This window comes from Miscanthus floridulus, chromosome 17, assembly GCF_019320115.1.
Source record: "Miscanthus floridulus cultivar M001 chromosome 17, ASM1932011v1, whole genome shotgun sequence".
Taxonomy (NCBI): domain Eukaryota; kingdom Viridiplantae; phylum Streptophyta; class Magnoliopsida; order Poales; family Poaceae; genus Miscanthus; species Miscanthus floridulus.
This window is the reverse complement of record NC_089596.1, coordinates 109,402,458-109,420,670: the sequence shown is the minus strand read 5'-3', so window position 1 is coordinate 109,420,670 and position 18,213 is coordinate 109,402,458. Positions and strand designations below refer to the sequence as shown.

At 42.8% G+C, this 18,213-nt stretch overlaps 1 protein-coding gene across 1 annotated transcript; it reads left to right on the top strand.

Annotated features, from left to right (window-relative positions):
- The first annotated feature begins 1,103 nt into the window (after positions 1-1,103).
- LOC136516534 (glyoxysomal fatty acid beta-oxidation multifunctional protein MFP-a-like) lies at positions 1,104-9,837 on the top strand. Its single transcript, XM_066509950.1, has 18 exons — positions 1,104-1,304; positions 1,875-1,946; positions 2,023-2,079; positions 2,158-2,211; positions 2,300-2,367; positions 2,463-2,544; positions 3,208-3,263; positions 3,361-3,663; positions 3,738-3,824; positions 4,234-4,408; positions 4,484-4,605; positions 5,738-5,901; positions 5,975-6,229; positions 6,880-7,001; positions 7,117-7,238; positions 8,833-8,981; positions 9,086-9,224; positions 9,355-9,837. The coding sequence occupies exons 1-18, from the start codon at positions 1,211-1,213 to the stop codon at positions 9,388-9,390; spliced, it is 2,157 nt and encodes a 718-aa protein (XP_066366047.1). The 5' UTR covers positions 1,104-1,210; the 3' UTR covers positions 9,391-9,837.
- Positions 9,838-18,213: the final 8,376 nt, after the last annotated feature.

The window sequence follows — 18,213 nt, the reverse complement described above, 5'->3', positions numbered from 1 at the left end:
TGAAGCATAGTGTTCCTGGTGGCCAGGATCCGGTTTACGACCATTCACCACCGCCCTACAACATCGTCAAGCACGAAGTTCCTAGCAGCTAGAACCCGGCATCGAACCGTTCGCCGCCGCCCTATGACATCATCAAGCACGAAGTTCCAAGCGGCCAGAACCCGGTGTTGAACCGCTCACCGCCGCCTTACGACATCATCAAGCACGAAGTCCCTAGCGGCCAGAATCCAGTGTCGAACCGTTCCCCGCCACCCTACGACATCATCAAGCATGAAGTTCCCAGCATCCAGAACCCAGCGTCGAACCGTTCGCCGCTGCCTTACGAGATCATCAAGCATGAAGTCCCTAGCGGCCAAAACCCGGTGTCGAACCGTTCACCGCTGCCTTACGAGATCATCAAGCATGAAGTCCCTAGCGGCTAAAGTGTCGAACCGTTCACCGCCGCCGTTCGACATCATTAAGCATGAAGTTACTAGGGGCTAGGACCCTCTAGTAAATCATTCATCACTGCCGTACGACATTGTTAAGCATGCGTAATATGATATAAGAGTTTTTTTTTGCTCTTTCGGTTGGTGATCTTGTTTCTATGCGTTTTTGGCCCTGTTTGGCTGGCTGAAAAAATACGTGATGCAAACGAACGTGACCTTTTTTTCTTCTATCTATCTATTGTTCTTCGGTTGGTTCCACCGCTGTGGGTGATTATTGTTGTAGGCCTAAATCGTGCAATCGTGTATGGTGGCCTGATGAATACGGCCCACGCTAAGGCTCGGGAACCGTGGCAAATCGACTATAAAAAATTATCTGAATATCTTTTCTTTTTCATTTGTTATTAAAAATCATAGAATCCAAGATCGGCCGCGGCACTCACGCGAGATTATATATATATACACACCCCCCCGTGAACCACGTGGTGTGATGAAGCACCAACTCATGGTTACATCACTGTTAGTCTGTCGCACAGGGCAAATCCAGGTGACACGCCATTAATTTTTTTTAGCTATATGCAAATCATACTCCATAATCTGTGAGAAAACTATTATGATTTTTTTGAATAAATAAGTCAGAATGCTGGCCTCGTGAGGTCCGGTGTGCTATTTGCAAATCCTCGCTGTCACAGGCATATACGCCCATAAAACCCAGGGGACCGGTGACCCGGAGGCCGGAAACCCACCACTCTTGCCCCGCCGCATTGTCGTTGCCGTCGCCGAAGATGGCGAGGGGCACCACCACCATGGAGGTGCGCGCAGACGGCGTCGCCGTCATCACCATCTCCAACCCGCCCGTCAACGCCCTCTCCCTCGACGGTATTACCCCAAAATCTGTTCCCCTTCCCCGCGGACGCTCTGATTTTCCGCTCGTGTTGGTTCCTTAGTTTGGGGACTTGGCGTGGGGAATGCTCCTGGATCAATCGATCTTCGCTTCGCCAGTTCGCCTGAAACAGTAGCTGTGGGAGCAATGAACTGTTCACTGCCTTGCCTGCTAGTGGATGAACAGTTGTGCTTCCTCTTTTGTCTTGTGCGTAACCAGCACTTTGTTCTTCGTTCCCGTTGTTATAGCTTTCTTTTGGAGTATGCTTTGTTTACGCAACAAGTCAACTTATGTCAGCTCTAGCGGAGTGGCTGTTGCCTCGTCCTCTGAGGGTCAATCATACATGCTGTACATTCTAGGATTGCTGTTTGTCTGGCCTCATAAAGCAATCTAGCAGTAGTGGTGCTCCACTTGCTATGTGAAACTGCTAATCATTGTTATCTGCTAAAAAAAACCCTGCTAATCATTGTTCTTACTCATGCAACTTTGTACAATGTTTCTCCTAAATCAACACCACAGACCGTTAATGCACCAGGCTGATTGGCCCTCTCGTTTCCTTTTTGCAGTCATAGCTAGTTTGCAGAGTAACTATGCAGAGGCGCTAAGCAGGAATGATATCAAGGCAATCGTCCTCACTGGTATGCCACCAAAATAAGTTTCTTGTCAAGTGTCCTATGCTGGTGCCTTGTTTCTAGTGCTTTTCTTGTTGCACAGGTGCCAAAGGAAGGTTCTGCGGCGGGTTCGATATAGCTGCGTTTGGAAATAAGCCAAGTAAGAATGACAGTTCTGTACCAAGTTTGTTCGGGCCCTTTTCGCTCCTGAATAACTAAACACTTTACATGTCATCAGAAAATGAGAAGCCTGGATCTATGTCTATTGATTTCTTGACTGACGTAGTGGAAGGTAATTTATCATGCTCTTGCTCTAAACACGCATATTGGTAAGCAGGTATTTTTCGATTATTGAGTCATTGATTGTTTGTTGCTGCCAGATGCTCACAAACCGTCAGTGGCTGCTATAGATGGCATTGCTCTAGGAGGTGGATTGGAGGTTGCTATGGTAAGTTGTTTTTCATCGTATCATGCTTCAGATTGCTGTATTTTTTATTCAAATACTTGGCTATTTGTTATACATCGAAAACTGTTTCTGTCCAGGTTTGCCATGCTCGCATTTCAACACCGTCAGCTCAATTAGGACTACCTGAACTTCAGCTTGGAATCATTCCTGGAATGGGAGGTATTCTCAAGCCCCAACATATACTACATATACTCTCACAAATGCCCCAATATTTTCTCAAACACCACTGTTTGTGGTGTTTTAGCCTTAGGCCTAAACGTTATTATGTTTGACCCTGCACCTATCTCCTTTTGGCAAAAGGGCTCTTGCATCCATGTTCAGATTTCCATGATGAATGGTATATGAAAGCATTCCTGCCACAAAAGTAGAATTAAATCTTCTGTAATTCTCAAAGATACATTGACATATTTTCTGTACATACTAGAACCATAACATGTTGGAGTTAGCTCCTCCAAACAGGCCTGATGTGTTCTAGTGGATGAACACTAAATGCAGTTTCCATACAGCGGGAATTGGGAAGTACAAAGAAAAATAGTGTGCTAGCAAAAGTTCGGCTGAAGTACTCCTACTCTAACTATAATAATTATTTAAAAGGTCATGTTCTGGACATATTACTGCTAATCATACTGCTAACCATGTGCTGAACATATTAACCATTCAAGATAGCAAAATATTTACCCACAAACTGTAACATAGTTAGGATTCAAAGTTCTAAATAATTACATTTTGTCAACTTTTGTAATAAGATAAGATAATGCCAAGAGGTGTCTTCCTTGATTTTTTTTTTCCATTTTCTGTGTTGAAGTTCTTAACTTTTTACAGGGACACAACGTCTTCCCCGTCTTGTTGGCCTGCCAAAAGCCCTTGAGATGATGTTGGTAAGCTTGAATTGTATTAGTATAAGTTGCAGTGATGGTCATGACACAAACCTACATAGACTGTTGTTGACTCAGTACTGGTGTATTCTCCTAATAGATGTCAAAGACTATAAAAGGCATGGGGGCACAAGAAATCGGCTTAGTTGATGCTGTTACTTCAGCTAATGAATTGGTCAACGCTGCCTGTTCCTGGGCTCTAGAAATTGTTGAAAAGAAGAAACCATGGTTCAGAAGTCTCCACAGGACTGATAAACTTCCAGATCTTGCGGAAGTGAAGGATGTTCTGAAATTTGCAAGAGTTCAAGCTAAAATGAAGGCTGCTAATGTTCAGCATCCCATAGTTTGCATTGATGTTATTGAAGAAGGAATAGTCTCTGGCCCGCGTGCAGGTCTCATGAAGGTAAATCACCAATTGGTGCTATTTTATGTTAGTATTGCCCCAGTGCTTCTTAGTATATTTTCATTTTCTAACAGGAAGCCCTCTCTGGGAAAATGCTTGAGCAGTCTGAAACAAGCAAAAGCTTAAGACACTTTTTTTTCGCTCAGCGTGCTACTTCAAAGGTTGGTAGAAATATGAGGTCAAAGCATCTTCAACATATCCATTTTCATTCATATAATCAGCCATATTCAGAACTTTGATTTATTTATTGCAAATCCTTTTAAGAATGGTTGTCATCTTTCATGCTTTTTAACCAAATATGTTGATGGTCACAATAAATTTATTTATTGTAATTTATAGATAAATCAAGTTATGGTATGAAATTGAAGTTCATTTCTGGATATTTGTGATGTAGTTGCAAGATTTTTGTTACTCCAGTAAACTTCTTTTCAAGTGCCTTTATAACATAAATATGAATATAATTGTATCTCAAATTACACATGCTAACCCAGTTCTTTTGTTAGAGAGATGCATTACAAATCCATGTTACTACCTTTCATTTATCTGATGATATCAACCTACCACCACCAGATTCCAAATATTACCAACATGGGTTTGACAGCACGGAAAATTAAAAAGGCAGCTATCATTGGGGGTGGTCTAATGGGATCAGGCATTGCAACAATATTGATATTGAACAACTTCAATGTTGTCCTGAAAGAAGTAAATGAACAGTTCTTATCTGCTGGCATTAACAGAATTAAAGGTATATTTTATTCACTTCTCTTAATTTTATTGGGATTGCCTTCAAAGTTCCTCAGAAGTTTGTTCTCTTGTTCAGCCAATTTGCAGAGTTTCGTCAAAAAGGGTCAGCTTACTGTAGAAGATTATAAAAAGAAACTTTCTCTACTATGTGGTGTTCTTGACTATGAACAGTTCAGAGATACAGATGTAGTCATTGAGGTAGACCCAATATCTATATTCACCACTCTCTGATTAATATGAGATAGCGCTGCTTATTCAGCTTTGTCACCTATATAGAGAGGTAGCTTCTAACAAAGTTATACCATGTGCTTAGGTATAACGTTATGTGTTTCTTATAACATCAGAACCAATCAAGTGCTCCCTCCGTTCCAAATTATAAGACGTCTTATAATTTGGGTCGGAGGAAGTATCTAAGAAACAAAGAAAAAAAAAATCTTACGGGAGGGTTAAGGATGAAAATATTGTAATGGCTACTTGCCAAAAACCACAAAACTCCTACCTTTGAGTGCGGTTTGAACTATTGATTTATGTTATTGGAAGTTACCTGTTACACGTCTGATCCGGACCCCCCTCGTCGGGCCAAACGGGCCAGGAGAGGCCCAAGACGGAGGGCCACCCTGCGCGCGGCAAGGGAGGTGTGCGGCCAGGGGGGTGGGCCACCGCCGCCACTCAATCCCCCCGATATCTGAGAGGATTTGGAATAAAAGGAAGTTTAGGAAATAAATAGGAAAATAATTAGAGAATTGTTTAGGAAATAAGGATCGAGTTTGTTTAGGAAATAGGTTTGCTTGGAATGTAGAAGTCCAAATCTATAAGGACTCTAAATAGGGGTTACTTGGAGGTCAAGTCTAGATTGCTCAGGGGTCGAGTCTCCCAGGCCTATAAATAGAGGTGTGATGTAACCTTTCAATCTTAAGCAAGAATAGAACTTTGCTCTTTAAACCCCAAGCCCCCCCCCCCCCCCCCCCCCCCCCCCCTTCTCTCTCTCTCTCACCGCCGCCGCCCAACCCCTGCACCCGTGGCCCTAGCTGCTGCCCGCCACTGGCCACGCCAGCCGGCCCCGGCTAGCCACCACACCCGCCCAGCTGGCCACCGCCGCCCCCCTGCGCAGGGCCGTGACATAACCAACTAAGTTTAGATGAAACCTAGAAGAGTCCTGACAGTATACTACTTAATAATTACTATGTTCTTGCAACAAAAATACATATTATCATTGTTGCTTACTTTGTACAATAGCTTGTAAATTCACTGCATCCTTAGTCTACTTAACCTGAAGTGTTTTACTTAGCTAAAGTTGAAAAGACAATGATCTTGATGGCTACTTGGACAGGCAGTTATTGAGGATATGTTTCTGAAGCAGCAAATATTTTCTGATCTTGAGAAGTATTGCCATCATAATTGCATATTTGCCACAAACACTTCAACAATAGACCTGAACATAATTGGTCAGAAGACAGCTTCTCAGGACCGCATTGTCGGCGCACACTTCTTTAGGTAGTGTGTTTTGCACCTACATTCTGTTTCCCTTTTCTCAAACCATGTATCTAATTTATGCATTAATTTTCAGTCCAGCTCATGTCATGCCACTGTTGGAAATAGTTTGTACTCATCATACTTCTTCTCAAGTTATTGTGGACCTGCTTGATTTGGCAAAGAAGATACAGAAAACACCAATAGTTGTTGGCAACTGCACAGGTTTCGCTGTCAATCGGATGTTCTTTCCTTATGCTCAGGCAGCTTGTTTTCTTGTTGATCATGGTCTGGATGTGTATCACACAGATCGTGTGATCACACAATTTGGAATGCCAATGGGGCCCTTCCGGTAAGCACCTACACATGGCCTTTTGCTATTGTCTTCAGGAATTGAGTTTGAACATAGCCATGCTTTTTCTTGTCTACTGTAGTTTGTCTGAAACTATGCGATCTTTCCATTATAATTAAATCGGTTGAAGCAGCTTCCTGCATTAGAAGAATCAAGATTATGACCTTGTTTTTTGGTGCAATAGGAACCAAGTAGATTCTGAAACTTTTGACTAAGGGGTGAGTCCTTGCACTACTACTGTTTTGTATCAGTCATCTGTCACATGCAGTCCTTGTTTTCTTCCATGTCTTGCTGTTGAGTTATCCATCATCAACCTGATAATACCCATATTACTTAACTTTGGTTAAGTAAACTTGTGGGCTGAACAGAATGCATTTATGGCATGTTTTCTTCCTAATATGGTTACTTTGTAGAATTCATTTACGTATCGCTTTCCTTTTCTTTGAAGCAGATGTACCGCTTGCTTCTGTTATTGGTTGTACACTTGTATTGCTCTTTCTTTGTTTCTTCTTTCCATTTTGTGCATTAAGTAGGGTGGTATCAACAGTACCCTAGTTATCCGATTCAGATTCATCGTGGCACCTTGTTTTGTCTCAACAGATAACTGTTTGATTGACATTGGGTTTTGTTTTTGATAATTTGTCATACAGATTAGCTGATCTTGTTGGTTTTGGTGTTGCTATTGCCACAAGAAAGCAATATTACCAAAGTTATCCTGAACGATGCTACCAATCAATGCTGCTTCAGATTCTTGTTGAGGATAATAGGACAGGTGCTTTCAGGCTGAAAATACGTTGACACATAATTTGCTTCAAACTATGAGTCCAATTGTGTTTGTTCTTCAAACAGCTGCAGCTTTCCTATATTTTTATCTGTGGAATGTTCAGGTGAATCTTCTCGTAAGGGCTTCTATGTATATGACGATAAGCGCAAAGCCTCTCGAGATCCTGATTTGGGAAAGTACATTGAAAAATCAAGGAACATGGCAGGTGTTATGCAAGATCCTAAGGTCATGATCCTATATCTCCTTTAGTTTTTTGCTCTTTTTCCAAGGAGGATCCGCATGTGTTCTATCATTTTTCTCCATGCACACTTCTCTAGATGATCTAAAACAAATGCATAATGGGCTGCGCAAGTTGCTGAGAATTGTAGGAAATTAGGTGCTTTGGTAAGGCAATTTAAGAACAAAAATATAACTTTTCCATTACAACAACAACAACAACAAAGTCTTTAAGTCCCAAACAAGTTGGGGTAGGCTAGAGTTGAAACCCAGTAGAAGCAATCAAGGTTCAGGCACGTGAATAGCTGTTTTCCAAGCACTTCTATCTAGGGCTAAGTCTTTGAGTATATTCCATCATTTCAAGTCTCCTTTTATGGACTCTACCCAAGTGAACTTCGGTCTTCCTCTACCTCTCTTCACGTTACTATCCTGACTTAGGTTTCCACTACGCACCGGTGCCTCTGGAGGTCTCCGTTGGACATGTCCAAACCATCTTAACCGGTGTGGGATAAGTTTTTCTTCAATTGGTGCTACCCCTAATCTATCACAGTGAAAAACAAGGCACGATTCCAGGCGCGACTAGGCGCTGGGCGGAGGCCTCCCGTGGGGCCTAGGGGGTGAGGCGGCATCTGGGCGGTGGGCGCGCGCGTTTGCGGAGGAGGCGGCGCCTGGGCGGGATGCGCGCGCGTTTTGGCGGGCAGGAGAGCGCGCGCGCGAGCGGGCGGCTGCGCGGGAAAGAAAGCGGCGGCGCGGGAAGGATCGATTCGCCAGCCACGGTACGTCTCCGGCCGATTCGTCGTGCGCGAAGCTTGTACTTGACGCCGTGGACCCGTTTTCCGCATCACCGACCATCTTCTCCCTCCGTGCAGGCCTCCTCGTGCCGCCTCCGTTCGCCGGCCCGCCGCCGCCCCTGGAGCTCCCGTGCGCCCCCTCCTCGCCGGGCCGCCACTGCTGGTGAGCTCCACGCCTCACCTGCCTCACTGCCCCTCGCCCCGCCTCTCGGGAACCCCAAGGTGAGGTCCGCCCGCCCCCTGCTCCTCTCTCCTCTGCTTGGCTGCTCCTTTCTATCTTCTTGCTCTGTACGCCTAGAAAACGCCTAGGCGCGCCTAGGCACGCCTCAGCGCTAGGCGATGGGTCACCGCCTAGAAACCGTCTAGCGCCTAAAAAAACATTGATCTATCACGTATATCATCGTTCCGAACTCGATTCCTTCTCGTATGACCGCAAATCCAACGCAACATACGCATTTCCGCGACACTTATCTGTTGAACATGTCGTCTTTTCGTAGGCCAACATTCTGCACCATACAACATAGCAGGTCTAATCGCCGTCCTATAAAACTTTTCCATTTCAAGTAACTTTTCCATTACAAGTAACAAAAAATAGGTTTACAGTGAACTATGTGGCTGTTATAAAAACTGAGTAAAAATAGCATGCAAGAAGATTTCAAGCTTTGGATTTGGGGGTTTGCATGTCTGGTATCAACCATTACACTCTAAATGCTAATCTCTTTACATTCTACACAATAGTGGCTTTATTGTTATTTTGTTTCAAGTTATAAGATATATACGTCAGATCTGACAGTTGATTTCCTTTCCCTCAGCTGATGAAACTAACAGATAATGACATCGTGGAGATGATCTTCTTTCCTGTGGTGAATGAAGCCTGCCGAGTGCTTGATGAGGGAATTGCTCTCAAAGCATCTGACCTTGATGTAGCTTCCATTATGGGGATGGGTTTCCCTTCTTACAGGTCCAATAGCTTCTGTTCTGTGTCACTTTCACTATCTCTCCTTTCCATGTCCATCCTTACTGATATAATCCTAAATCTTCCTTGGAACTGCTATTTCACATCAGGGGTGGAGTAATGTTTTGGGCCAACTCGCTTGGTGCGAAATATGTGTACGACAGACTGGATGCATGGTCGAAGGATTATGGGGAGTTCTTCAGACCCTGTGAATATTTGGCTGTGAGAGCTCGTCAGGGTGCATCCCTGGTAAAGACCTAGAGCATCATGTCCTTGATTTCGTTGATACATCTATGCTTCGTTATCAAATGAACCTTCTCTCATACTATTTTTCTTATTGATTGAATAATCTAAATTTGCATTACTTAAACTACCGCAGGCTGCCAAGGTTGATGGTGTCAAATCACGACTCTAGGGTTTTGTTGTTCATTTGTCCGGTCATGCTTATACAGACATTGGCCTCGCTGAGATTGAGATGTTGTGAAAACCCTTGAGCATCAGGAGTTTGACTGTTACAATATTCATGCAGTTGCAAAACCTGCACAAGTGAATGATAGGGAGCCTAGCGAAGTAGCAATTGCATGTGCCTTCGTGGGATTGCCGAGGATCTACAGCAGGAATTTCTCTGAAATATTATGTGCAGTTTGTTGAAGCGATGCTCGCAACTTTGCATAGAATAATTACAGGGAGTTTCTCCTAAACGGTATGGGACATTTAGACTTTGTTGCAGTAGATTATTATTAAGTTTTTTAAATAAAATTCGTGGAATGCATGGTCGCCTGTATGATACAACATTTCAGTTCTATCATCTGCTCGAAAAGTACATGTTTCATATCGATGGGGTTGTTGCCAAAATGATGTACCGAGCTGCTTATATTTTCCGCGCATCTTGGTAGTACTGTAGCATGGTCTCATCTCTCATGGTCTTCAGTTCATGTAAGTTCCTGTTTAAGATTTATCCATTTTGGGACTTCCTTAAAGGTGACGTGACAAGGCAACATTGCCAAGCCAGTTTCACGACGTGGCACATTTCCTGTTGCGCCACCCTGCGTTAGTTTCATGCCCTGGTGCCTGTAGCATTCTTTTGGCCTGGTAAAACGCGCTTTATGGCGCAGTCTGGCACCGTTGCGGTTGCCCTAAGCTAAGCTGCAAACAAAAGTATCTTAACGGAACAAAGAGCTGATATACACCTAGGTCCTGTTTGGATCTAAAGAAACTAATTATTAATGCCTGCCTGCCACATCTCCTCGTGAGACCAAGAACCTGTGTCTGTGCAGTGAGCCAGATGCTCAATTTTTCCTTTGTTAGGAGGGGCTAATAGTATTCTATATGTTCTAATAAATTGTAAGTTGTTCAAGTCTTTATACATAATTTTTGTTACGTATATATCTGTGTACATAGCAAACACTATATATTTAGAAAGCCAAAACGATTTACAATTTGGAACGGGGTAGTAATATTTTTCAAAGTTCTGTAAAATTAAAAAATTTCAGCAACTGCTACCAAGCTCAGTTCAGGAATTGCTTGCACACAACATCATAGCTTCCAGTCTATGAAAAATTCCTATTGCAGCAATTGTATTCACGTACCCCAATCCATTGGATGATAAGAAGTTGCATGATGCCTGGATCTCACTCCCTTCAAACTATTTTGTGTTGTAGTTCATGTTGCATCTTTCCAGCAAAACACCTCAATTTGATGTATAGGGCAAACACCATGGTTAATGGACACACCATCTTGATAACAATCCATTCCTAGGAAATATTACTATTATTCCCAAGCAGCCAACTGGCCAAAGTGCCACTTAAACAAAGCTTGTTTTATAGGAGCTTGCATGGGTAGCCGAGTGACATTTTGGTTTGAAAACTCAATAATACTAAGCATGTTGCTGATGGCAGTAGATGTTTCCCTGTCTTTACATGGCAACCGAAGAACTTCTCCGACATCAACATGAGAAAAGGAAACATGACATGGCCTTGTTCCACCAAAGAAACATGTCTCTCATTAATGCTTGCACGTATTACTGAAATTCCCCTTTTAACGATACTAGAAGCATACCCCGCATGTTGCTGTGGGAATTGCGGATTAGGGATTGCACGGTATGATTGTAACACCCTAGGTGTTAAGCTTGCATAATTTGACTTGCATTGCATGAGCATGAGCATTGAGCATTCATATATAAGCTTTTACAATTGAAACATATGACTGAAACATATGAAACATGTTTATTATTTATGATTCTTTGTATATATGCATATGATCATGAGTGAATACATGTAGATGGTTGATGTGAGTCACTAAAACATCATAGCTATACTTAGGATGACTAGTGGAACAATGTTCATGAAGGTCACTTTGCATGATAAGTCCTTAAGTGATGCTATGTATGTTGACCGGGAAAGCTTTATGTGTAACCAATGTATGAAATGATTGTGTGAACTTGGGAATAGCTTAAACATGTTTAGCATGTCATCATGAACAACTTTGGTATTCATAGCTAGGGCTAATTTGGTCACTAAGTCATAGTTCAAGTATAAATCATCATTTGGATGTATTAGGTTTGACCAAGTTTGAACTATATGATAGATACTTTGCATGGATTTGTGCACTAAAGCAAAGTTGTAGTATTTGATAAGGGGAACAACTTTTATGTTTGGGTCATAGACTAGTTTAGCTCCTAACATGCTTGAAATTGGCTCACAAAAATCAGCTTTGCACTGTTTAACACTTAGAAAAATTTTCTAAGTCCTATGCACTGACAGTTCGACAGGCTCAACTTTGGGTTGACCTTACTCGGTATTGGTTGAGATTTAGCACTTGATCCTTTAAGAGAAATTGGAGCTGGTACATAGGGCTCTGAGTGTTGTTCAGATCATTTGCACTAAGGAGCTACGGATTAATAGTTTGATCGCCTTCAAATCGTGTCGTCAGGCTCGGGTTCAGGCGCTGATGAACGCCGCACCGCGCTCTGTCATGGCCGACCATGGACAGAGCATGGCCGCCGCATGGCCGCCGTTGGCCAACGCCTAGCCCTCGACGCCGCGCGCTGGCAGCCGTTATCTGCACCACACCGCGCCTCCTTCCACTCACTCCTGCCTGCTTTCTCACTCCCCAGTGCACGCCCTTCCTTTCGCCGCAGAACCAAGCAGCGCCGTCGGGCACAGCGTAGCTCCGCCGCCGCCTAGCACCTACACCACCGCACCGTCGCCGTCTCCACCTCGCCCACAGCTGCACCACGTCCACCTCCGCCGCCTTGATGTGTTTGCAGCGTCAGAAGAGCTTCGGTGAGGGCGTATTCTCTATTTCCCTCTCGTCAGAGATCTCGGCTACCATGGCCGCCTCTACGGCAAGCTCGCCGCCGCACTGCTTGCTCAAGCTTTTGCCTTGATTACTTGTGTTAGGGCTTGGTTAGGGTTTGTGCTAGCTAGTTGCATGATGTTACTGCGTTTGGTTGCCTCGCCGGCACGGAACACGGCAACCCACGCCGCCGTGCTCTCACCTCCGCACCACCGTGCCGTGGTCGGAGCTCGTCGGAGCCTTTCGTCGGGCTTATGAAGTAGAAATAGCGTTGCTTGGTCACCACGGATCTCGTGCGCCTCTTGCCAAGCTTCGCCATGGCCTTCCATGGCCGACACACCACAGCACCGCGCCGCCGTGCCTCCATGAACGGCGACGAGTACTCTCCTGTGCACGCGCACCTTCACCACCTAGGTCACCCAATGCGCCTTGGCCTGTAGATCACGTAGATGCACTTGGTTTCGACGGAGAGCTCACCAGCGACGAGCTGTGGCCAATCCACGTCGAGTTCGCGCCGCTCCTCTATTTTTGTTTCGCTGACATGCGGGTCTGACTGACCCGAGGGCCCCAGCTGTCAGCGACCGTGGATATTAAAGATAGTTCATTTATTTCAGTTTTACATGCTAACTTTGAAAAAATGATAAGTGGAGTTATAGATGTCCATTTCTGGCGAATCAAATTTTGTTGTATTCCTTAGGAAGTGTAGTTTTTTTATAAAAATATGAAATGTGAATTTTCTTGTATTTTTCATGGTGATTTAAATATAGTTAAATGAGTGCTTTTTGTATGTTTACCATTTTGTAAATTAGATATCTTGATCTAGAAAAAATATAAAAATGTGATTCCAATTTTGTGGGTCTTGTATTGACATGCTCTAGCTAGGAAAAATAATAAGTTTGCTGTAAACTTAATTTAAATATGGTCTTTCTATTTATTCATTAATAAATAACATTTTCTAAGGAAATTTGTAGGGATAAAAATATGTAAAATATTGCTATGCAAATTTTTGTACAGTAGTATGACACTAATGTGAAGCTAGGAAAAATATATAATCTATTGCTTGACACTTTTCTATAGGGTTTTCCATTTTCACTAAAATAACTCTTGCTAGCTTGTCATTTTTGCATAGGATGTTATACATGTGCAAATGGTATAAAATTTTCACAGTAGCATATTGTGAGCATTAGGAGTCTAATGTAATTTTCTGAGAATTTATTATGCACATTTGTTGTATGTTTATTATTTACCCTAATTATTTAATTAAATTAATAAAGGCATTTAAATAATTAGATTGTGATTAAGCATGATGTTTTCTATGGTTCTTATGATGCATAGTAACTGTTGATGTCAATGGTAAGGCTTAGAAGCCATTGATTGTATGCAAATAACTAATTATCACTTTATCATTCAAATACAAGGCTGCATGTATAGTTTTGATTGTGTGGATGATTTCATATGGATAATGATCTTTGCTGTAAAACTTGTTAATAACAAAGTTATAGATAACTTACTAATATACCTGGTGTTAAATGTTCACAATCATAGGGCTTAGAGTTTTTGAGTTCTAGCTGTTACAAGTTTGCTGTCCAAAAGGTTTACTTTCTGGATAGATTTTATTGAACGATTTGTTTGCCCTATATAACTCTTGAATCACAGTAAGAGTATTAAAAGAAAGTTGTAGACAATTTTATAAGATTTCTAGAAAGTCCAAGATCACATCATTTGGATAAGTAGAACTTCAGTTATGAGTAAAACAAGTAGCTGCTGTTTTGTGGTATAGTAAATAAATTGTTGAAGTGTTTGCGTAAGTAATCAAGAAGAGATATGCACGTACTCAGTAAAATGTGATGCACTTGTTATTACTTTAACACCATGCTATTAAGAATGCTTACATGAATGCATTCATCATATGTCATCATACTATACTTGTCAGCATATATGCATTCGTAATCTCTTATGTCATATTCATGCATCTAGGATCGACAGAGGAGATAACGTTGCTGGAGTTCAACAAAGGAGAGGAAGAGAACCAGTAGGAGAATCCTCAAGCCGCAACTCCCGAAGGCGAGGAGTAGACCCCAGAAGAGCTTCCGAAGTGCCCTGACCACCGCCCCACTTCTTTTTTGAAAGGCAAGCCCTGGAGCATTCTAAGTCTCCCAATATTTTACAAAATATTACTTGAGTCCTTTATGATTGATGCATTAGGTTATAAGAGTTGATTGGAACCACTTGATGTATATAATTTCCTTGTCCAGAAATACACCTTTAACCTTGTGTAGGTCTAGGATCAAATATATGCTTAGCCCTGCTTAGACCGGTAGAAGTCGGGTGATTTCCTGTCACCTGCGAGATATAGGTGGATACCAAAGCACGGTTGGCTATATTTGCTATCGTGGAAAAGAACCATGGGGTAAAAGTAAATGGAGGTCAGGCGGAGTCTATGGTAGATTGACTCATGTGATTCCATCTGTGCCGATTAAGGACCGTACCGTTGTTGGCGCTTTTGACAAGATTGAACGTATGCCTATCACTTAGCTGACCAGATAACTCGTTCCGACCACGAAGCCAAGTAGCTCAACTCAGGACAGGCCCCGCTCTGTAGGAGTGCGCACTCTGGATGGTAGTAAGGATGTGCGGGAAAGCCAGACATGAGCCCAAGGGTAGGATAGTCCTGAACGTCCTAGCAGTTGGTTGTCCCTGATTGTGCGGCGCTGGGCGAACCTGCGACATGTGGACTTGAGTTGTACCAAAGGTGACCTAAGGTGACCGTTGATCTGGTCCACCTGGGTTTGTGTTAGGAATATATTCCCAGCTGGTTGAAATCGATTCAAATCGCCGTCTCTCCCGGATAGTGAGAAACTTGGATAGTCCTAACATCGTAGTAATTGTATTATGGAATATGATGGTTTGGATAAACATAGAATTACTATACCTAGTATGGTTACTATTGCATGCTCTTAAAATGATATACCACATATTTGGCCCAGGATAGTTGCTAATTTAGAGATGGATAGTCATAATTAACTTGATAACGGAATTATAACTGTATAACGGAGTTAATCGCTTTTTATGCAAAATGTTGTCAAGCTACCTCCACGTATACAGCCTTACATAATCCTTAGAGTCAATTTATTTCTGGTTTATGATGGGTAAGTCTAGCTAAGTACCTTCTCGTACTCAGGGTTTATTTCTCATTGTTGCAGATGGTACAGTTTATCATGGGTATTGCAAGAGTTGCTTCTATCCCGCTATGGATGAGGAGTAAGCCTTGGGTAGGCTTCTTTATTAATCCCTCTACATGCTTTTGTGGACTGTGATCGTATGATGGCACTGTATTAAACTATGTTGGCAAATGCTACTTTCGAACTTAATTTGCTTCCGCTATTATCTATCAAACTTGGTTTGTAATAACTTTGTTTCATACTTTGACGATGGAAATGTATCTGCGAACTTTATGTAATATGTGACATGTATGTTGAATCATGTACAATCTTGGTTGTTGTGAATTGTTTATCGAGACCCGTCATGGTACTCGACAGACTACCGGATTTATATGGGCTCAAGTATAACAGTGCGACTGCTTGCGGGCTACCATTGTACTTGTGCTCTTATAAATTGGTCAGTTCTGCGACAATGATGACGTGTTTAACAAAATGCTTACATGTGTTGCTGACATGGACATTACAGTTGCATGTGCTAATGAATTTTAATTGTACATGATAGTGCATTGCCTAGTTGGACAACTTGCATGTTGATATAAATAGCTAGTGGGGTTTTGCTTAATGGATTTTAATAGTATGTAATAGTGCATTGCCTAGTTGGATAGCTTGCATGTTGAGATAAATAGCCAGTGGGGTTTTGCTTAATGGATTTTAATGGTATGTGATAGTGCATTGCCTAGTTGGACAGCTTGCATGTTGAGATAAATAGCCTGTGGGGTTTTGCTTTATAAGAGTATATGATTTGGGAGAAATCATCAATGCCACTGCATTTGCTTGTACCATGGCAACACGTGGCACAAACATTGAAACCGTTATGAGTTTCCACTACTATAGAAAATTAATCACTGCTGAGATTTTCACCACAGGTTATGAGACAACTGGCGGTGTATCACCACCAGTTCATAGCCTGAGGGGTCCCTTCTGGGTGACCTAACGGCGATGATATACGTTTTCACCGCCGGTCCAACGTATGATCTGGTGGTGAAAAAAGTGCCAGTCTTCGCCGCTACATTGTGCACCGAACCGGTGGTGCCAACCTTTAGCACCGCTGGCTAATCATGCAATGCACGATGCACAAAGAAACTGGCGGAGATACATAGTTTCGCTATCGGTTTCAAGATGGAAGGACGCACCACCGTTAGAGCCAACGGTGAAACAAGCTATCACCTAGTAGAGATCCATGGAGGGTTGGCTTTGCTGAATGGATGATTCCTACATAAGTCATCTAAGAAGAGCAAGTTAGAGGATTGGTGCTATCCCAACAATCTATAGCGCAGGAGTGAGAAGCTGAGCGAGAAGCGAGAATGCAGAAGGAAATTAAACAGTAAGTGGAAATAGCACTTAGTAGCGATAGGCAGACTACATCAGATTTGACAGTCAGCATCTACCCCCCTCTGCTGAGAAGCAGCTGCACTTCCACGGGGCTCCCTGATGATGATGAAGCAATTCAACGCTACCCTGTGGATGATATCACTCAGCAGACAAATTGTGAGCTACACATTCTCGCGATTAACATATCAATCCGGGTGGCGTACACTATTGTTTCACCTACGGTAGCTAGAGAAGTCATCCATGGGAAGCAAATTCTAGTAGGCTATGCTAAAGCCGGGGTGGAGCAAGTTGAGAAAGAATATATGGCACTTGGCCTTGACATTCCTAGAGGTGATGGGGAGAAGAAACTAGGAGAGGTCATTCATGGATACATTCTATGCTGCAAGCGCTACATCATGATTCCTAGGATGCCTAGGCCATCGTCGTCTCATCAACCTTACAGATAGGGATGAAAGTGAACTGGACAAGTTTTTCGATCATTTTCAATTGGTTTCACAACCATTTTCAATTATTTTTTTGTACTCACAGGCCCCCCAGCGTGACCCCACCATCTTCGCCACCCTTGAGGGCCCCAAGCTCAAGTCCAGGTCTATGTCCAAATCATTTGAGGATTGCATCTCCATCTCCTTCTCCATCACCACGGTGGTCTCTGCCTCCTCCGCCTCCTGTGCTTTAGAAGCAAAAGCGGAAATCCCCACTCGGAAAGAAGGCTACAACGTTGAAGAAGGAAACCACCAAACCCCCTCCCCAAAAGTTGCCTTACAAGGAAAACCGACCATGAGTGCAAGCTGATGTGAAGAGGCAATTAGCACTGACAAAGCCCTTGGTAATGGAAAAGGTAGACCTAAAGGTCGCTTAGCACTTTGTCATCTAGGCTAGGCAAGAAATAGTACATAAAGCTAAGAGGCCAACACACTATGAATGCTCTATCAAGAAGTCATTTCATATGAGGAAGAAAGAAAAAGCTATATATCCCACAGCTCGAACAACAAGAAAAACAATCAATCGAGCCGCTCGTTGTGCTTTCTGAAGAGGACTAGGGTCTCATGGAGATGATGATGCACACCGGTCTCACTCCTACTCTACTCACCCGGGAGTTGAAGTATAGAAATATAAGCTCGGCAAGCCTCTTGTTAGACCTGACCTAGTCAAGGACCTACCAACACAAATGTTCCAATTACACAAATGGTACATGGAAGCAACGAAACAAGGTGGGAGTGTGCTCATTGAAAAATTAGGCACCAGCATTACTTTCGTGGTGAGGACGAGATAAAGATTGAGTTTGAGGAAATATACCAATTATACCACCTAAAAGACCTTGACAAATCTCTCATCAGCTCCTGGTGCCTGTAAGTGATTTATTTTTATAATTAATGTTTCTTGTTCAT